Source organism: Pongo pygmaeus, chromosome 5 (genome assembly GCF_028885625.2).
Source record: "Pongo pygmaeus isolate AG05252 chromosome 5, NHGRI_mPonPyg2-v2.0_pri, whole genome shotgun sequence".
Taxonomy (NCBI): domain Eukaryota; kingdom Metazoa; phylum Chordata; class Mammalia; order Primates; family Hominidae; genus Pongo; species Pongo pygmaeus.
In genome coordinates, this window is record NC_072378.2 from 166,164,228 (window position 1) to 166,187,066 (window position 22,839).

Sequence of the window (22,839 nt, forward strand, 5' to 3'; positions counted from 1 at the left end):
CTAGTAATGGTAAAGCTTCTTATTCTGGCTCGAAAAGTAAAGTTTTCCAGACGCCCTATACTTCAGCTCAAAAAGCAGAGCCTGTAGCTGTAACTGAGGTATTGACTGCTTTTGATATGCCCATTAATGTGATTTCTGATTCTTCATACGTGGTTCATCCCACACAGTTAATTGAAAATGCTCAGTTACGATTTCATACAGATGAACAACTGATGACTTTATTTACCCAATTGCACACAGCAGTTAGAAGTACAATGCACCCTTTTTACATCACTCACATTAGGGCTCATGTACCTCTTCCAGGACCTTCGACTGAAGGGAATCAAATGGCCGATCACCTAGTTGCTAATGCAATATCTAATGCTAGACACTTTCACAATTTAACCCATGTTAACACCTCTGGTCTCAAATGCAGATACAGCATTACCTGGAAAGAAGCTAAAAATATTATCCAACGATGCCAAATGGTATATTCCTCATCTGTTATAGGAGGAGTTAATCCTTGAGGACTGGAACCTAACCCTTCTTTAGCAAATGGATGTCACACATGTTCCCTTGTTTGGGAGACTACATTATGTATATGTATGTGTGGATATCTTTTCTCACTTTGGGCTACAGGCCAATCAGGAGAGTCTTCTGCCTGTGTTAAACGTCACCTTTTGCAGTGTTTTGCAGTCATGGGTATTCCAGCTTCTATTAAAACAGATAATGCCCCAGGCTATACTAGCCAAGCTCTAGCTACATTATTCTCTATGTGGAATATTAAACACATTACTGGTATCCCATACAATTCTCAAGGACAAGCCATAGTGGAAAGAATGAATCTTTCCCTAAAACAGCAGTTGCAAAAGGGGGAAATAAGAGAATATGGAATCCCACAGATGCAACTGAATCTAGCATTATTAACTTTAAATTTTTTGAGCCTGCCCAAAGGCCAGATGTTACCAGCAGCTGAACAGCATCTACAGAAACCAGATGCAAAGACAGAAGCAGAACAACCAATTTGGTGGAGAGATCCAATAACAAAAAGTTTGGAAATAGGTAAAATAACTTGGGGTAGAGGTTATGCTTGTATTTCTCCAGGACCAAATCAATAGCCAATTTGGATGCCATCAAGATACCTAAAACCTTATCATGAGCCAGATGCCGAGGAAGAGATTCTGGGAGGATCCTGAGGACACCCCGGTTGCAGCCATGTCAAGACTGACGCTGAGGAGGACCCCAACTGTCATAAGCAACACCCGTCGAACACAGCCACCCACCTGGGGACAGATCAAGAAGCTGTCACAGATGGCAGAAGAAAACCTGAGGAAAGCGGTACAACCAGTCACAACAAGTAATTTAATGGTAGCTATGATAGCGGTGATCACCACTGCCATGAGTATTCCTTCAACAAGGGCTGACACAGAGAACAATTATACTTATTGGGCATATTGATCAATCTTGGCTGGCAATAATGCCTAGATGTAATCACTCTATAACACAGTTACACATGCTTTCTTATTTCAGTATTTACCATAATAAATCTGCTGCTATAATTGAGGCATACCACCCTCAAAAACCTTTTTGTAAACAGGACTGGACCCAGTTAGAAAAAATGAACATAATTGTTTAGTAAGATTGCATTGCAGAACAGGCAGAGGTGCTGCACAAGGATTTCTATGGAATCATTATTAATTGGTCCCCTAAGGGGATGTTTAGCTTGAATTGCACCTCTCAGTCTGCGTGCCACGGCCACACTGTGTTCAGATGATCTGAACAAAACGGTCAGATGGTAGAAATGGCAAAAAGTACAGCAAAAGTTCCTATTATCTGGAACCATGGTGGTATAGTGGCACCTCAACCTCAAATGACATGGCCTGTTGTAGGAGCTAAACATAAGGATTTGTGGAAACTATTAATAGCTCTTAATAAAATCAAAATTTTGGAAAGAATAAAAAAGCATCGAGAAGGACACTCTACAAACTTGTTTTTGGATATAGCAAAATTAAAAGAACAAATATTTAAAGCATCCCAGGTACATCTGAGCTTAATGCAAGGAACTGGAGTGCTTAAAGGAGCTGCAGACAAATTAGCAGCTAGCAACCCATTAATATGGATAAAAACACTTGCAAGCTTTGTAATTTCAATGATGATTGTGCTTTTAATCTGTATTGTTTGTCTTTGTATAGTCTGCAGATGTGGATCCTGACTCCTGTGAGAAGTAGCTCACTGTCACAATGCTGCCTTTGCTTTTATCGATTTGCAAATCAAAGAAGGGGGACATGTTGGGAATAATCCCCCCAAAATCTGGCCATAAACAAAATCTCTGCAGCACTGTGACATGTTCGTGATGGCCATAAAGCCCACACTGGAGCTGTGGGTTTACCCGAATGAGGGCGAGGAACACGTGGCCTGCCCAGGGCGGAAAACCACTTAAACGCATTCTTAAGCCACAAACAATAGCACGAACGATCTGTGCCTTAAGGACATGCTCCTGCTGCAGATAACTAGCCCAACCTATTCCTTTAATTCAGTCCATCCCTTCATTTCCCGTAAGGGATACTTTTAGTTAATTTAATATCTATAGAAACAATGCTAATGACTGGCTTGCTTACCCACATAATAAATATGTGGGTAAATCTCTGTTCGGGGATCTCAGCTCTGGAGGCTGTGAGACCCCTGATTTCCCACTTCACACCTCTATATTTCTGTGTGCGTGTCTTTAATTCCTCTAGCGCCACTGGGTTAGCATCTCCCCAACCGAGCTGGTCTCGGCATATATATACACACACATACACACACAAACACACACATAGGTATGTGTAAGCTGATAATTGTCATTCTGCATGTATTTGTCCACTTACATATACATATATTAGGAGAGAAGAAAAACCATGACTCATTCTGATACTTCCGGTTCCAACCAAACACTACAGTATACACTCCACTATTCCCTATTTTCATATTTGTAATTACCTCACCCAACATGTGAAATCTGGCTGTCAATATCCTTAACATACTTATATATTTTCTCAAGTCTAGAATACAGAGAGGTAGTTTTAGAATTGCTAAGCCATACCACTTCAAATAGTAAATGTATTAACTAGATGTTAATATTTTTTAGTTTTTTAGGTAAAATTTACAGACACTGAAATATACAAATCTTAATGGTACTAGTGCATAAATCCTTGTAACATACATCCTACCAAGAAAGAACATTTCTTCATAAAGTCCCTCACATAGTCCTTTCTAATCAATCCCTGTCCTCAAGACAGCCACTCTTTTTGACTTTTCCCACCATAGATTAGTTTTGCCAGCTTTTGGAATTATTTGTAAATGGAATCATACAATATGTACTCTTTTGAACCTACTACATTGGCTCAAGAGGATGTCTGGGCAATTCAGCCATGGTACTATGTGTTTCAGTAGTGTGTTCCTTTCCATTACTGGTAGCATCCCATTGTATTAATGTACTACAACTTGTTTATCTGTCATACTATTGCTGGACATTTGGGATGTTTGTTTCCAGTTTTGAGCTATTATGAATAAAGCCTGCTATGAACATTCTTATGAAAGTCTTTTTGTCAACACAGGTTTTCAATTATCTTTAGCAAATTCAGAGTAAAATTCCTGGATTGCAAGATAAATGTATGTTTAACTTTACAAGAAGGTACCCCCCCTTTTTTTTCAATGCTTTATATCTTAAGAATTGAGTTATCAAAATGATTTAGGCATTTTAAAGAAAAAGTTGTTAAAAATAAAGGTGATCTATATCACACAAATGGCACAGGCTAAAAATCTAACCATTCTGTAATGAGCAAGTATAATGACCCATGAAGGAAATCTGTGAGCTACACAGGTATGGGTGGAAAAGCTTGGGGGTAACACAGAGAAGGCCACTGATTCTTTGCAAATGCTTACTTTAAAAAATTTTAAAATCCTAAACAGCATATAAAGGGCCAGCAGATATTCACCCTGAGTCTATCCTAGCACTATGGGGAAAAGAGAAAAAGCAGCCACCTTCACTTGTTCTACAGTGTAACTGAGCACAGAAGAAATGCTACACAGAGCTGGATTACAGGAGAGTCAACAAGGCACTGTATTAGTTCTTTCTCACGCTGCTATGACGACATACCCGAGACTAGGTAATTTATAAAGAAAAGAGGTTTAGTTGACTTATAGTTCCACATGACTAGAGAGGCCTCAGGAAACTTACAATCATAGTGGAAGGTACCACGTCACAGAGCGGCAGGAGAGAGAATGAGTGAGTGCTGAGCAAAGGGGGAAGCCCCTTATAAAACCAGCAAATCTTGTGAGAACTCACTCAGTATCATAAGAACAGGGGGAAATCACCCCCATGATTCAATTATCTCCATCTGGTCAAGTCCTTGACACATGCGGATTATTACAATTCAAGGTGAGATTTGGGTGGCGACACAAAGCCAAACCATATCAGGTATGATTTAGGAGTAGCATAGTTCCAAAGTTTACAGAATGCATCTTAAAGAATGCTAGCACAGATGACGGAAACTGCAGGAGGAAGTACTAAAAGACAGCGTAGCAGAGGAACAAGCAGGGCATGAGGACAGAACGATCATGGCTGATTATCAGGACTGTCCCTGGACAATGAATTCATGTCGAAGTGGAAAGCACACAGGCAGGGATTCTGCAAGTCAACAAGGCACTAATTTGAAAACACATCATTAGCTCAATTCAATAAAACAGAAATAATAAAAACTAATATTCCAAAAGAACATTATAATTTTCAAAGGGCTTTTTATAAATTAATGAATCTCATTTAGGACAAAAAGGTTTACAGATGAAAAGGGCTTTTCACACTAACAATTAAGTTTAGCAAAAAGGGATCCTTGAGATAAAATAGTATTAAATCACTGACTGATACAGCAAACATTTTTTAAGTTTAAGATTGCTAGTAGAAAAGGATTAAGCATTCAAGGGCAGCTGAATAATGAGAAAATTAAGGGAAAGAAAAGATGTAGTTTAAGTACTTTACCCAACAGATGTATTTCTGAATGCCAGCACAGGCATACCTCATTTTGATTGTGCTTTGCTTTACTGCTCTTTGTAGATATTGCATGTTTTACAAATGGAAGGTGCATGGCAACCCTGCATCAAACAAGTCCATCAGTGCCACTTTTCCAACAGCCTGTGTTCACTTCATGTCTCTATGTCACATTTTGTAATTCTCACTGTATTTGAAAACTTTTTCATTATTATTGTACCTGTTAAGGTGATCTACAGTCAGTGATATTTAATTATCTGTAACTATTCTCCCATCTCCCCTCCTCTCCTTGAACCTCCCTAATCCTGAGACAAAACAATGTTGAAATTAGACAAACCAGTTAATAACTCTACAATGATCTCCAAGTGTTCAAGTGCAAGAGTCACATGTCTCTCACTTTAAATCAAAAACTAGAAATAAGTAAACTAGTGAGGAAGACACGTCAAAAGCCAAGACAGGCCGAGAGCTGGGTCTCTCGCTCCAGTTAGTGAAGTTGTGAATGCAAAGAAAGAGTTCTTGAAGGAAATTAAAAGTGCTTATCTAAAGAACACACGAATAAGAAGAAGAAACAGCCTTATTGCTAATATGGAGAAAGATTTGGTTGTCTGGGTAGAAGATCAAACCAACTACAATATTCCCTTATAGCAAAGTGTAATCCAGAGCCCTAGCTCCCTTCAATTAGAAGGCTGAGAGATGTGAGGAAGCTGCAGAAGAAAAGTTTGAAGCTAGTAGAGGTTACTTCATGAGGTTTAAAGAAAGAAGTCATCTTCATAACAGAGAAGTGCAATGTGAAGCAGCAAGTACTGATGGAGAAGCTGCAGCAAGTTATCCAAAATATCTAGCTAAGATAATGGATGAAAGTGGCTATCCCAGACAGTAGATTTTCAAAGTAGACAAAACATTCTTACAACACTGAGGTGTCATCTAGGACCCTTATAACTGGAGGGGAGAAATCAATGTCTGGTTTCAAAGTTTCAAAGAACAGGTGACTCCCTTATTAGTGACAAATGCAGCTGATAACTTTAAGTTGAAACTAAGGCTCAGTGATCACTGCAAAAATTCTAGGGCCCATAAGAATTATGCTAAATTGACTCTGCCTGTGTTCTAGAAATGCAAGAACAAAGGCACAAGGACATCACATCTGTTTTTGGCATAGTTGACTGAACATTTTAAGCCCATTGTTGAAACCTACTGCTCCAAAAAAAATTCCTTTCAAAATATTAGTCCTTGGCCAGGTGTTGTGGCTCATGCCTGCAATCCCACTTTCTATGCCTAGTGAAGATGCTATGAACATTTGTTGACATGATGACAAAAGATTTAGAATATTCTATAAACTTAGTTGATAAGGAAGGCAGAGACAGGATTTGAAAGGATGAACCCCAATGTTCTACTGTGGGCAAAATGCTTTCAAACAGCATTGCATGCTGCAGAGAAATCTTCTATGAAAGGAAGAGTCTGCTGATGTGGCAAACTTTATTTTTGCCTTATTTTTAAAAATTGCCACAGCCACCCCAACCTTCAGCAACCACAATGCTGATACATCAGAAGCCATCTAAATCTAGGCAAGAATCTCCCCCAGCAAAAAGATTACAACTTGCCGACAGCTCAGATAATCTTTAGCATTTTTTAGCAATAAAGCCATACATAATTTTATTTATTTTGTTTTTTGAGACAGAGTCTCACTCTGTTGCCTAAGCTGGAGTGCAGTGGCACAGTCTCGGCTCACTGCAACCTCTGCCTCCCAGGTTCAAGCGATTCTCCTGCCTCAGCCTCCTGAGTAGCTGGGATTGCAGGTGCCTGCCACCATGCTAGGCTAATTTTTTTTTTTTTTTAGTAGAGATGGGGTTTCACCATGTTGGTCAGGCTGGTCTTGAACTCCTGGCATCGTGATCCGCCCGCCTTGGCCTCCAAAAGCGCTGGGATTACAGGCATGAGCCACTGCACCCGGGCATTATTTTTAATTAGTGAATGCACATTGCATTTTTAGACATAATGCTATTACACAATTTACAGGCTACAGTATAGTATAAACATAACTTTATATGCGCTGAGAAACCAAAAAATTCTTGTGGCTCACTTTATGGTGATATTTGCTTTATTGGAACAGTCTGAAACTGAACCCACAATACCTTCCAGGTATGACTATATGTAAGGTTTTCAACAAATATTTATTTAGCAACGTGTCAAGCATTATCAGATGAGGCTACTATTCTCATGGAGTTTAAATCCTATTGGGGGAGGGGAACAGATAAACAAGAAATTATCAACTCGTGAAAACACTTATGACCAAAAAAGTATCTGATGCCTTTGCTGCCATCTTTAACAAACCACAATCTAGGTGTGATTGGATTTTAGGCATAGCTACTCCATTACTGGATCATTATTATATTCTTTTTTAAACAATGAAGAAATGCTCCCCAAACAACCTTTAAACGGCCCTTGAATTTATGGACTAGGACCACCCATCTTTATGGGCCTAAAACAGCTCCTCTGTTGTACCAGTTTGCAAAATCTACAGTCTAGCATAGACTTGTGGCTGCCAAGAATGGTGTGGCAAAACAGGTGGTAATTTAAAGTCTTGTGAAAGAGGAATGTGTTTAGTTTCCACTTTTAACATTTTTATCATAATCACTTGATATCATTTTTTAGATAAAATGACTCCTTGCCTACTAACATAGTGAGTAATAAGATATGCATCTTCTATGTATCATCTGCATCACTTTATTATTATGGAATCGGGAACAGACTTTAAAAGACAAATGGTTCATGTCTGTAATCTATTGTTAAGATTATGGGTTTTGCCTTAAGTACAAACAGATCACTGTCTTTAGCAAGCATTTCCTAGTATTTAAGGGGTCAATAGGAACTATTTCCATATAGCAGGATATTGTATTCAATTAGGTAGAGAAGTGTTTTACACTAATATGATGCTCAGGAAGCCAACATGCTTAGGAGTGATGCTCCACACGAGTTTCTGAGGTTGCTATGGCTGTAGTTCATAAGGAGCAGCAAAGTTCCAGAAAAGAAATTTCGCTTAAAACAACCAATCCATAATTTATGCGAAGAATTTTTCTCTCCGGTTTTCACAAAACATAAATTTGAATGCCTGAAGATATTTCAACTTGTGTAATAAGGTGAATACGGACTTTTCTTGCAGTCTTCCTGTGGGGTTCTTCTTCATGAAGAATGAGTGATTTTCCATCTGGGTGAGAAATTATTATCAAGAATGAGTGGTTTTCCATCTGGGTGAGAAATTCTTATTGGGCTCTTTGATTTTCAAAATTCAAAATGTCAGAATTTCACTTTACCTTACTGGAACACTGTATCTGTCAACTGGTTTCTCTGGCTTCCAAATCCTGTGTTGATAATCAACAAGATAGGATACCTGCCTGCAGGTATTTGTTTGTAAGTATCATTTGCTTATATATATTTGTTTATAAGTATCAGGTATTTGTTTATAAGTATCATTTTGGACCATTCAAAGCCCACCGCTTAGCCAAAGCCTGACTTTAAGAAAATTCTATTTAGGGTGCTGTAAAGAGACAGGCTTTCTATCCACTCCTCCACGTGCTTTCCCTTCTACCCTTGGGTCCCATCACTTTAGCCCTGTGGTTTTCAGCTGGAGTGAGTGAGGGCATTGGTGTTTAGTCCATGTTTGCTGCTACAAAGGAATACCTGAGGCTAGGTAATTTATAAATACAAAAGGTTTATTTGGCTCACGGATCTGCTGGTGAGGGCTTCAGGCTGCTTCCACTCCTGGAGGAAGCAAAGGGGAACCAGTGTGTGCAGATATCACATGACCAGAGAGGAAGCAAGGGAGGGAGTGGAGTTTCAACAGGAGACTTGTTAGGGCCAAACAAACCATACACAAACCATAGCAATAGGTAACAAGAACTGACTCCAGGTAATTCTAACTTATGTCTAATCTAATCCAGCCTTCTGTACGGTCAAATGCACTTTTTGAACACTGAACCACATTATAATATTATGCTTTTGAAACTTATTGAAAATTGCTGTAAATCAGATATATAAACTTATTTGCATTTTCATAAAATCCAGTATTAAAAACTTTGTCCTGAAAAAGACTGAGTGGTGCCTTTCCCTCAGAGGATAAGTAAATCAACTTTGGTTTATACTTCACCTGATTAAAAATTAAAAGCCAGATTTTCTACTCATTCATAGAAAAGTATTACCTCTTACAAATTGTTTTCTTTCTAGTTCTTCGTCTGTTGTATTTGGTTACGCTTGTTTTTCTGGTAATCAATTAGAAAACCTCTTTTTAAATGATATAGAAAGAAAAGAAATGGAAAGTGAGTAAATGGTAATCAGTTGTAAAGGAACAGGTAAAGCTGCAATAGGGAGGACCTGGGAGGCTCTTAGGGCCTCTCTAAGCCCTTAAAGACTCTGTTTGGGCCATCCTCTCCTCTCTGTCCCATAGCACCAAACTTCCTCTCTCTACTGAATCACTTCCACAAATATATAAACATGCTGTCATTTATCCCATATTTTAAGAAAAACAAAATAAAATAAAACCGGGGCTTTTTGTTGCCTCTTTATAGCTTTCCTATATATTTACCACCTATTTCTCTCCTCCCTTTTCAGGTAAAACACCATAAAACAATTCTATCTATTGCTGCCTGCAATTTCTCTTCTCTCACAAATTCCAATTGCTCCAAGAAAACAGCTTTTACTGAGGTCACCAACGACCCCACACTGCCAAACCCAAAGGTCAGCTCTCAGTCTTCCTTTCCCTTAGAACTCCAGCACTATTTGACATAGTTGATTGCTCTATTTTATTTTAAATAATTTTTTATTTAGAAGAAACATATGCCCCTGATTCTCTTCCCACCTCTTGTTTTCAGTCTTCCTTTCTACTTCTTCCTCCCTTAGAAGTCTCAGCCTTCTAAATGTTATGTTCCAGGGTTGAGCCACACTCACCTTTCAAGTGATCTCATCTCGGTTCATGACTTTAGCTACTATCTGTATGTGGATGGTTCTTAAATCATCATATTACTAATGATCTCAAATTTATATCTCTAACCCAGAACATTTACCTAAACTCCAGTCTCATACATACAACTTACTACTTAACATCTCCCATTTGGAAATCTATTAGGCATCTCCAACTTAGCACATTCAAAACTGATTGTCTGTTAGGAACCACTCCCTGAACACACACCCTGACCTGTCTGTCCATCCTGCAGGCCCTCCCATGGAGGGCCTCCCAGCCTTCCATTCGCTCAGGCAAAACCCTGATGCCTCCTTTCTTATCTCTGTTTTAATATCACAATCTGGATTAATCAATAATTCTTGTTAGCCCTCCCTTCAAAATAAATACAGAATTCTATCAAACCCAAGCATTTTCCCCTACCTCCATTACCACCGGCCCGGTCCAATCTCTTATTAGACTAACTACCCTAGCCTTCTACTTGCCAATCACCCTTGGCAATGAAAAATTATTCTTTTAAAGCGCTGCTGAATTCATTTACTTAGGATTTCTGAACTTTTGTTTGCACTAATAAAACTGGTTAACAGTCTCTTAATTTAATGCTTTTTTTCTCTTTTGTTTAATGCTCTAATTTTTATGTGAAAAATAATATTCCCTTTTGAGATGAGTTATTTTCCTAGCTTTTAAAGTGCACACTTCATATAATGCAGAAATTTTCTCCTCTTTAATGTTTGGTGGAATTATTCAGCAAAAGCTTTTGGGCCTCAGGTCATTTTAGGTGCTCTTTTCCTAATTTTTTCCGTTTTTTCACTATAGCAGTATATTCAGGTTTCTTAACTCTTCTTCAATTTTGATAATTTGTAATTTCCTCAAAATTGGCCATTTCATATAAATTTGCAATTATATTAGTATATAGTATTTGCTATTCTCTCTTTAATTATTAATAATCTCCCTGGTGTCCATATTTATATTCCCTTTCTCATTTCTAATGCCTATATTTTCTTTTTTCTTAAATAGATTGCCAAAGACAATCTATTTTATGGAATTGATCTATTTAAAGAACTATATTTGCATTATTAATCAAGTCTGTATTTTAAATTTTGCTCCATTAATTTCTTCTCATATTTCATTAATTCATTCTCTGTGCTTTTTAAATTTGTTTTGGGTTTTCTAATAAATAATTGTAAGGACATAAATTTTAATCTTATTCTGGCTGTATCTCTCAGGTTTGGTAGACTTTATCCCCATTTTACATTTGGGTTTAAAAAGCCATTTTTCAAAAGGCCTTTCAGATTCGAATGGCAAATTAGGAATTCAAATCTAAGTGTCATTTACATTATACCAGAGAAGTTCTTCTGAATGTGTAACACACAGAAGAAATAGAGATGCATTCTGGTAAAAGGAAATACAATTAGTTAACATATAGAAGTATGTGTATTTGCTTTAAATAAAAACATTAAAACAGTGTCATACCATTTACACATGAAAAGATATATAATTGTTATTTTAATGGGACTACAATGAAACCTTCAACTGTAACAGTAATTTAGAAAAACCAACTTAACAGTGTGTGTTAAATGTCATAAATTAGTCATGTCCTTTGACCTAGTAACCCTGGATCCTAGCATTGTTCCTTAGGAAATATTTCACAAGAATAAAACTGCTATATACATAGATATACCTAGTCTATGAAAATTTTAAAACAATCTAAATATCTACCAATAGAATGAAAAAGTAAAAAATTATCATACAGAAACTCAACGGGGCATTTTTAGTCACTAAAGATAATTTTAGACTGCATAAAATCATGAAATGCTTATAGCATAGTAAAAAACCGAAATCAAAATAATATGTGCATTGTAATTACTACCAAGTAAATATATGCATGTGAAGAAGACACTAGAAATAAACATTCCCAGCTGATATAACTGACTGGATTAGACTGGTTTCAATACATCTCAGAGACATAGTCCTGATCTCTTGCAAATGTAAGGAGAAATGATTTTAACTGAATAAATGTAGCTCTAGACAAAGCTGATAGGAACAGGATCCAAGCCCAGGTGTTGAAAGTCGTCTTCAGAAGGTAAATTCCAGTGTGATACTCAACCCCAAATACAGAAATAAGAAGAGAGTCCATGGAAAGACATTTTGATATACAGAATAACAACAAGGGCTTATATCACATAACCTCTGTCTTCTCAAAAATATAGAGGCCACTATAATTAAGAATGATGGAGACAAGCTTAGAGCTGACAATTAAGTGGAGAGAAAAAAATCTAGAACACCTGCCATGTAAAGAAATTTCATCAAGCCTGTATTTTGAAGCAAAGGAAAACACTGTAGCCAATCAGCCAAGAAAGCTCATATTCAATAGAAAAAATAAAATAACATAAATAATCACTAAAGAAATGATGGCTTTCACAACCATATACTGGGAGTGTCTTCTTTAACATTACTGCAATCTACTTTAAGAAAATTCTATTCACAGAATAATATATGCTTGCATAATAATTATCTGGTTAGTGGTTTAACAATTTCCACAAGGCTCAGGTACTGTTAGTTTTCAAGTCATTCACTCAATTAAGGTAATGAACAGATTCATACAGAAACTCTGAAAATTCTAAATTCTATATTCAGTGACTGATTAGTTGTAGAGCATAATTATGATGACAACTAGTCAGACGTTGCCAAAGTTTCATTTGAAGTCACAGGATACAGTTGATTATGTTAATCCTCCCTTTTGGGGGAATGTCTTTTATAGAGTTCTCTCTTACTTTCTGAGAGGTGATACATTTGAAAGAGCTGAGGCAACAAAGCATCCCACCCTAGGTCTTCTGCAGCCAGGAGGTTCTTAAGCAGTATGGTAAGAACAGATGCCATTTCAGGAACTTCTACCATCCAGTCCCTCATGGCCCAACACTATAAAATATTTTAAGCAAAACAAACAAAAAAACCAAAGTTAAATTGCAAAGAAGAAATAACATACAAGATAAAAATTAATAAGAGATCTGAATAGCAGGGAGACATTCCTGTGTGAAATCACCAAAACATTCCTTAAAGAAGTGATGTTCACCTTCATATCAATTTTTTTCCTTCTGTGTAAACTTAGCATTGCTCTTCCAGTTCAAATTTGTAGTAAAAACATTGTGAAGGAAAAATTTGAATAACTACCATCGAGTATTATGCTTATTACTGGCTGATGAAATGGTCTATACAACGACCCCCACCATTTACATGGGTAAATTGTGACATGCAATTTACCCATTTAACAAACCTGCACATGTACCCTCGATCCTAAAATAGAAGTCAGAAACAAGAAAAAAAAATCCATTTTATACAACTTCTTGTTAGGCTAAATGAGGTTCTAATTCCACTGTTAGTATTTGTAAGTATTCAGACATACATCTAACATCCTAAATTTTTAATGGCATTACTATTACAGAGAAGTATGGCTTCAACCAAATAAAACTAGACTCTATAAGGAAAATTTTTAAATAAATGCCTGACATTGAGATCGAGAAAAAGAGAAAAAAGCAAGACAGAAGAGAAATAGAACGAGTGAGTTTCTAAGTGTTTTTGGGCTACTGCTTTTTCGAGCTTCCATCAAACAACAGGAAAATGAAGCCCTACACATGCACCCGCATCCCTGGACCTCATCCCCTGCTACTCCACGCATCTGCCAGGCTGGCCCGCCTGCCCACTCCCCTGCTGCTGAGCAACTCCTTCCACCGTGCCCTGGAACTCACTAGCATGTGCAAACCCCTTCCATTCTCAAACTCTTCCGAAAGAAACCATTTTTCACATTTTTGCCCTAACCGAAACCTTCTTGCCCTCCTGATAATACTGTTTCCTATAACAAAACTGATTATAACATAATATAAAATTAATCTGTAGAATATATGGTCGTAAGTATTAATAGATAATTCAGAAATTTCTTAAATGCAGGAACAGAAATTTTATAAATATGAAGAAAAGACTGGCTACACCAGGAAAAATAAGTATTTTAAAGTTGACATCCTATGAAAATTTCCCCCTTCTCACACGAAATAAACAAAGAAAAGTGAAAAACAAGGAGAAAAGCTGGATTAGTGAAGAAACTAGGCGACTATGGCTACTGCAGGCCATAAAATTCAAGACAATTTGGCTGAACATACCAGTGAAGCCAACTTGAAAACATTCACCAAGAACTTAACGAGAACGTCTCCTTCCCAAGCAAATTACACTGTTGCCTCAAGTCCATAAAAAATATTCTGCGGGAAGTAATGACACAAGATCCCATTTAATATGCTGAGAGTTGGATGTGAGTTCATGCTCACGTCTGCAACAGGGCCCTGTATTTAGAAACATACGGAATAGAAATCCAGAGAAATTGCATGATTCACTAACTGAATTGAGCATTTCTTTTGAAACCTGGCATACAGAAACACTAAATAAAATGGATACAGTCATACTGTTTACCATGCCGGGTTAAAAGGAAGACGAGATAATGAAATCTGGATTCCAGCGCATCAATTTGTTTCAACCAACCTAGAGAAAAATCAGTGTCATCAACTCCCCCTGTGAGAATGTCCACAACTCCAGTTTCCTCGGGGTTCCCCTTGGTCACTCCAGACTGAACTGGTGCCACCAACACTCATTATCTAGCCCTCCAACACACTGAACAGGAGGATGCTAAGGACATTTACATGAATAGTAAACAGAGATAAGGATAATCTATTAATGAAGAGCAGACCTAACATCACTCAAGGATAAATACATTTAAAAAAAAATCAGCAAATGACTCTTCAACACATAAGACAAAAAGAAGAAAAAAAAAAACAACCAAAAATACCCAAAGCGTTAGTGTTATACCACAATACAGAGGACAGATGCGAATTTGGGATGTCGTGTGAAATGGAAGATATGCAAAATGAATATAAGGAAAGCATCTGTTTTGAACTCTCAAGATAATTAAAGAATTAACAATGAGAGATTATCAACAGTATAATGAGACAGATTGAAATGAAGAAGAAACACCCAAAATACAGAAGTAACCTTTAATTTTAAAAGACTCATTATGAATTTAAGCAGAACGAGAAACAGTAGAGAAGTTCAAGTCAATGACAGAGAATAAATCTGAGAGGTTCTAGAATGTGTAGTAAAAGAACCAGGAAAGGAAAAAGAAATCTAGTGATCTTAAAGAGAATGAAATAAATGTGAAAGAACCAATGCACCAAGAAACAAGTGGCATAATACCCTGAACTGAAAAGGACTTTTAAAATGATTGAGAAAGCTCACCACATACTAGGTTAAATTACTCAAAATTAAAGCATCTACATGACCTAGTGAAAGTGACAAATTCAAAGAGCAAATGAGACTCTTATAAATACATTCAGAAAGAAAAAGGCAACATTTACTAAGAAAAAGAATCAGAATGGTCTCAGATTTCTCCTTGAAAACATTAAATACAAGAGTGTGATGAAAAATACTACAGCATTTTGGGGGTAAAGTCTATTCCCACGAATTCCAGACCTGGCTGGAATTTGGCATTTTCTAGCAACTCAGCATCCAAATAATCTTCCCATTCTGACATTTTTATCTCCCTGTTCTTGTCAGAAATCTTTTTGACTTAGGAGCTGAAACCACTTAAAAAGAGTAATAGTAATAATAAAATAAAGGATTAATACTGTGGATTAGATGGGAACAAATGATCGACAGAGATCTGACTGACAGAGTATCCCTCAAATCTCCCCCAGCGGCATCACCTCTGACCAAGGCTCCTTCCTTCACTCACTCAGATCTAGCCAAGATGGCTGCCTTGCTATGCCTCCCGGGATGGGCCAAGCATATTCCTGTCTCGGGGCCTTTGCACTTCCTGTACCATCTGCATGGAAAGCTCCCACCCGGTTCTCAGCATGGTTCGCTCCTTCACTTCCCTTAGGTTTTTCCTCAAATGTGTTCCCAGTGAGCCTTGCCTGGTCCCACATCGTCTACCCTGCCTCTCGCTTTTCTGTCTCCACAGCACTCATTACCACTGAGCACGGTGCCTGTGTTATTCATTTTTACTGACTCTACCACACACTATGTAAATGCCATGAGCGCAGGGATTTCTGTCTAGTCTGTCCTCGAGATATCTCAAGAGCCTAGATGAATTGGGACTCACCTAATATTTGTTGATTGAACGACAATGACTGATGAGAAAAACATAGTAGGTTAAGATACACTGGTTTCAAAAGCGCATTTGACACAATCTCACATTATTCCATAGGTGACATTTGCACACTCAGCATTTCCTAGACGATAATTATTGTAAAGGAGGCGCAGGAAAACAACTTGGAAAAAACACTCAAATTTGAGGCTTCAAAACATAGAGAAATAAATAATATGTTAGATAACAGAAATAAAACTGAGACTCATCTCAATAAGGTGAGATGGATCAAAAGATGGAATGAAGGTGAAATAAATGTACAGTCCTGCAGTTAAAATTCTAAAACAAAATCTGCTGACAAAGAAACTTTTTGGTCTCCTCTGACTTCACTGATTTCTCCTTCTTTCCTCTGCTGACTTTTCCACATCTTCTCCACCACTCAACAAGTGGAGTGTCCAGTTTAGTGCTTGAGTCTTGACTCTTTTCTCCACAGACAAGCTCTCTAAGAAGTGTCACCTACTCCCACGGCCTTAAACATCATTTATACACCACGAACTCCCAAATGCATATCTCTACCTATGAACTTTTCTTTTAATTTGACCATATATGCACTTGCTTTCTAAAAATCTCCAATTCCGTATTTGATTCCTTAAACTTACTAATTTTCCAATCTCAGTCAACCCCATTCCTCCTATAGTTTTCTCCATAACAGTAAAGAGAAATTTTATTCTGTCAAGTGCTCAGATCAAAAAAGTTGGGAGTCATTAGTGATTCCTCTCTTCTCACCCACCATATGCAACTACAAACCAAAAATAAAACAGTACTTCCCCAACTGACTGAAAGACCCTCCTATTAGCCAAGGGCATTCCAAAGTAGACCTGAAAATCTAGTTCAGGCAATGATGGTGGGGAGGGGGTTGGACATGCCTCATTACAACCTTCTCCCTTTGAAATTCAGGCACAGCTGACCAGCATTAACACTAAAAAAGGTTTTAAGACTGATGAAACAGACTTTTTTGTAGCTATAAGACATCAAACTCCAGCCTCACTCTAGTGTAGCAGCATCACATGACAGCAGGCCCTGAAAGAAATTGAAGTATTTTACCCCAAATATATTTCTTTGACATATGTTGAAATGGCCCTGCAAAGCTGTCTCCTGTGGGGAAAATCTACATTCTGTAGAGAAACCCTTTCCCTTTCCAGGTCTTTTCTCTGATCCAGGAGAGTCTAAGAGTCTGGTAGCTGTTTAGGTCTGATAAGAGCTCTGAAACCTGCTACTTGGAGGCTTCATTTGCATGATAAAAGCTTGGTCTCCAAAACCCTCACCTTAAGCCAGACATTCCTTTCTATTGATTCCAAGTCTTTGATAATAACTCTTTCAACCAATTGCCCATCAGAAAATTTTTGAATCCGACTATGACCTGGATGCTACCTGGCCCCCATGCTTCCAGCGTCCCACCTTTCCAGACCAAACCAAGGGACATGTACTGAATGATATCTTATGTCTCCCTAAAATGTATAAAACCAAGCTGTAGCCCAACTATTCTGGACACATCTCAGAACCTCCTGAGGTTGTGTCATAGGCATGTCCTTAACCTTGTCAAAATCAACTTCTAAGTAGACTGTAACAGGTCTTGGATACTTTTTGGTTTACCCTCCCATAAGCAAAGCCTGTCTGCTCTTTCTTCTTCTACACCCAACCTCTGATCCTAGTTCACCATTACAACCCTAATCCTAGACATCACCCTCCCCTGCCTACAATCCTAGACTACCACTGGAGTGGTAAGTCTACCTGTTTCCAATCTTACTGTGTATACTCTCAATTCGACAGCTAGAAGACCTAGATACCCCCAATTCCATTCCAACCTTATTTCTTACTGGTCTTCGCATGACTCACTCTGCTCCAGTCACAATGGCCTACCTCAAGGCCTCTGCAGTTGCTGTCTCCTCCTTCTGCTGATTCTCTCATTCATTTCAGATTCCCGCTCAAATTTCACTTACGAAATTAACCTCTCTTGACCACTGCATACGTGCAATAAGCCAATAAGTGCCCTCTGAACCACCATCACTCTCAAGCCCCTTATTCTGCTTTATTCTTCCATTATTTATCATAGTATTTATCACTGCCTGATAGATGTACACAGACACAAACACACATATACACATCATATGAATTTTCTGAACTGTTTCCACAACTCCCCTCTATACTATGAGAACCTGAATACTGTCAATTTTGCTCACCATTATATCCACAGCACCTTAGAACAATGCCTAAAACACACATGCTAAAAAAAATATTGGTCATTGAATGATAGGTTAGAAGACAGGGAGACAAAGAGAGGAAAGGAAAATAGAGAAAAGGGAAGGGGAAGAGACTTAAGGCCTATAGGTCTGACTTCATGAAAAAATAATGATAGTTTACTCAAAGCTCAATAACCAGAAATGCAATGTAGTTTCTTTAAAAAACTAATTCTCCATTAAAACCGTATTGACAGATACATAGGTTTCAAACTAAGACAGGTATCTGTCCCACCTCATTTTACCAGGGTCAAGATGCAATTAGTCTGTAGTGTTAAGGTTGCAATGTTTTAAAGATTTATTAATAATATATAGTTTGTCCAAAGACTGTCAACCCACATCTTAAGGAGGCATATGGAAAATAAAGTTTAGAAACTAAGATGTTTTACTAGAAAAGAAATAACATAATCCCTATACTCAAAGGGTTTGGATATGAAATAAAAGTCAAAAGAAATACTGGAGAATGGCCATTTTGGGAGGCTGCTTGGTTCTAAATGAGAAAGTACTTCATAATAATTAGAACTGCCTAGGCTGGGCTCAGTGGTTCAAACCTGTAATGCCAGCACTTTGGGAGGCTGAGGTAGGAAGATCACTTGAGCCCAGGAGTTCAATATTAGCTTGGGCAACATGGAGAAATCTCATCTCTATTAAAAAAAAAATTAGCTGGGCATGGTGGCACAGGCCTGTAGTCCCAGCTATTTAGGAGGCTGAGGTGGGAGGATCATCTGAACTCGGGCAGTCAAGGCTGAAGTGAGCTGACTGTCCCACTGCACTTCAGGCTGGGTGATGAACCGAGGCTTTGCCTCAATTTAAAAAAAAAAAAAGTATATAAGAAAGAGAAACGGGAAAGAAAAAAGAAAACAAAAACAAAACAGAATTGCCTGAGAGTGTAATCAGCACCTTTAGTGGAACTAAAGAGCATGCTCTCTGTCAGGGATGTGTTAGAACAGAAGCCCTCTGGCCAGTCACCACCTACCAAAAGGTTGCCCGAGGAATTTCTAAATCTGAATCTTTATTGAAAATAGTGGCATACTATTTCATAAAGGAAACTCTGAGTATTAGTCAAATAAGCATTGATCAAGATACGGGGTACATTTTTTCCAAAAAAAAAAAAAACGTTACAGAGATCTTGGCAACTGATCCCATTTCTAGGTTATCAGCTCACACCTTTAGTATTTCTCAATTAGAGATGCACTTTTCTCCAAATCTGGCATAATGTAAGACAATTTTATAAACAATAGCGAAGAAAAATCACCACATAGAGTTTCATCATTTTTTCTAATGGCCTTATAAAACAGTATGTGGTATTGTCAATGACACTGTCTGAACACATGGCAGCTTTGCCAATATCAACACGGTAGTATTTTACGACTCTGCCGAAGTTCACTTTTCAGGGTCCCCATCTTATCCTCAAGCATCACTTTTTAGCATTTTCTGCTGCTCCTAGCAGCTGCTAAAATTCTAGGTTTACCCCTCTGTCACTTCCTGGTACCCTTTGAGCATCCAGACCAAGGAACTCTTCAATTGTGAGTTCCACAAATGTGAAATTAATAGCAAAGGCACCCAGTGAAACTCTGAGACTCACAGAAACCTCAAGAGAATCCTACATTGCTATGGACACAAGGAATTCTTCCCTCCCCTATCTCCACACCCCCAGCCCCCAGCACGGGCCCAGGTCATTTTAGAGATTTCTTTCTTCAGGTGATCAAAAATAAAGGAATATATCCGCATATGTGATTCTATTAAGTTTTTCAATTTATGTCTTACAATAAAAACTGATCTCTAAGGTTGCATTAAGTTCCATTCAAACTGATTATTTTCAATATTTCATCCACACTTAAGATCTTTATCTGTGTAATACAGGAAAAACTAAGACACTTTTTTCCAAATGTAATCACTTATAATTCTATAGCATAAACAGTATGCTAAATGCTTTCAGTACTCACCTGCCACAGTTTTTAAGCTTGCTAAGACTCTTAAAGTTAACTAGGCCATGAAAACAGTACCTTTAATATTTATAAAATTTCTAAGCAATATCATGCTTTCAACACATGAGTTGTCATCTTTTGTTCTCCCAAAAACAAAGTGCATGAACTCAAAGGCAGAGGTTGGGCAGGTAGCGGACATGAGTAAAGCCAGCTACGTGGAGGACTGGGGCTGACTGGAGAGCATCATGCAGCTGAAGCGGCTTCTGCTTCCCGCCCTGGGAAGACTGCTGCCCTGTGAGAGTTACCTGACCTTCTGGTTCAAGGGAAGCCAGAAATCCAATCTTTACACACAGTGTCTCAATTTCTAAATGTTGGCAACTGATTCAGAAAACCCCATAGGCACGTGTAGCCAAACAAAATGCATCTGTGTGCCGTACTCAGTCTTGAGGCCTCCAATTTGCACCCTCTCTGCTGACTTTATTCCATATTAATGAGTGATACTTTGGAGAGGAAACTCAGTTTTTGCCATTATCTTTCTAATACTTTAATGTGTTAGAGTACTGAAAAATAAACAAAACAGATTCATTTCCTATATTGTAGTAGTAGAAATAATATTCACATCACTTACCCTGCTGACTTCCTTAGGAGCCGATTCATCTGGGGACACAGAAGGAAGAGGGAAAAACACAATTAGAGACTGAGTAGGTTTTAAAATACAAAACATGTCATTTGCTTTCAATAAACTTGAAGGGTTTTTTGCAATGCTTCCTCTTATGAAATCTATGAATTTGATTTTTTAAAACTGTTAAGGTTGAACATAACAAATTATGAGTTAAGAAGTATACATTAATTTCACAGGGAAAATGAAATACCACCACCACATTACCTTTCTAGAGGTTCTAAAATGGATATGATATGTCTGCAAGAATAGCTACACTGGGGTATATTCAACTACACATACCTAAAGTGGAGTTTATAACACTTCAATATTCTACACAATACAACCCACATGAGTATCCCAAATGACCTTTAACACTCGTGCTTAGAAGGTTAATTGGTTAATTCCAGCAGACCTGGAGCTGGTGTGAGCTGTTCTGTTGAAATAAGAAATGTACCTGCATGGCACTCTGGTCAGGCATGAAACATACCTATTAATAATAGTGCTGCTTTGTTCCGTGTGTCTGAGGAGTTGTGGGGTTGTTTATACCAGCTTGTCAGCATTGCTGATTGGTAAAGTGAGACTGGGGTGGTTTGCACAGGGTCTAGGTGAGAATCCCTGGAAGGCTCTCCCACTGGGGCTGGCTACAGGCAAGAAAATGCCTGTGTGACCAACGGGGTGTAAAACAAGCTGGCAGACACCTCCTCTCGGTCCACTGGTTCTGAGTGTTGCACACACAGGTCATTGATTCTGACCTGTGAGAAAGTGTGTGTCCCTAAGAGGAGGGGCTACTAGAGCTCAGCCTGGCATCGACGGGCTCTTTGCTGTCTTTTTCCAGTAATAAACTTTAGATCTGCAAGCACTGTCATTTTGGTTCCTGTGTCTTCTTGAGCAATCAAACCCTGTTGTCTGTCACCATCAGAATGAACTTAACATACCACAAATGGAATGTAGCTCAATGCTATAGGACAGTAGGTATTCAAATCAATACCTAGTTCAAATCAGTACCTAGTTTTTGTATTACTGTATTAATACACACTTGCTCATATATTTTCTTATCATTGTTGCATAATGTTAGAGTATGGCCTCTGACTTTCCTAAGAATGTAACACATGTAACAATTGTCATAGGAAAAAATCTTATCTTCTACATTGAAGTGGCACCATAGAAATATTTCATTTACTCTTCAACTCCTAATTCTCTCCTAAGCCTCTCTGAAGATGAGACTATTTAATCATTACAACAAATTTATTAACAGATTCTAAAGTTACAGAGGCATATGTGCTTTTAATTTTTTAAAGTTTTGATCTAAAATATTTAATGAGAATGTTTGAAAAAGTCAAACAATTAAAAGGTATATAATTAAAAGGAGCAATGTGTGAACAGGTTTAACATCAAGACCGCGTGGAGTCACCTAACTATGACATTATGGAATTTTCTACCCTCTGCTAGTCACCACTACAGATCTGAAATTAGTTCAAGGACAGTGTGAATGTACAGACATCTGTAAATAAATGTTCCTTTGGCTTTTTCTCTTAGTCTTGCTTAGTTAGTACTTCTCAAACTTGATTGTGCATAAGACAGCCTATGACATGTGTTTACAAAATCAACAATTTTTTGCTTTATGGGCAATTTAAAGTATTTGAAAGAAAAAAATTTACCTATGGCTGATTTCTGGCTTTTCACCTTAGGAGCTGATTTAGAAAATCATTGTCTCCAACTTAACACTCAATTTTAGTTAAATCAATGTTAAGTCTAGTATATTTAAGAACTATAGTATTCTACTTAACTGAGAAAATTAATGAACACAGTGGGACTTCCTGTGTAAGGGAACATTGCTTCCTATTTCTTATAGTTGGAATTTTCATTTAGTTGA

General features: G+C 37.9%; 1 protein-coding gene across 3 annotated transcripts in view; it reads right to left on the reverse strand.

Moving 5' to 3' along the window:
• Positions 1-22,839, reverse strand: part of PDE10A (phosphodiesterase 10A) — a 334,971-nt gene that overhangs the window by 127,232 nt on the left and 184,900 nt on the right. For all 3 annotated transcript variants that reach the window (XR_010126815.1, XM_054490521.2, XM_063666827.1), the window contains one exon: positions 20,934-20,962. Coding sequence is in view for 2 of the 3 variants with exons in the window: in XM_054490521.2 (XP_054346496.2) it covers positions 20,934-20,962 (29 nt within the window). In the remaining variant the exon portion in view is untranslated. The remainder of the gene's footprint in view (positions 1-20,933; positions 20,963-22,839) is intronic.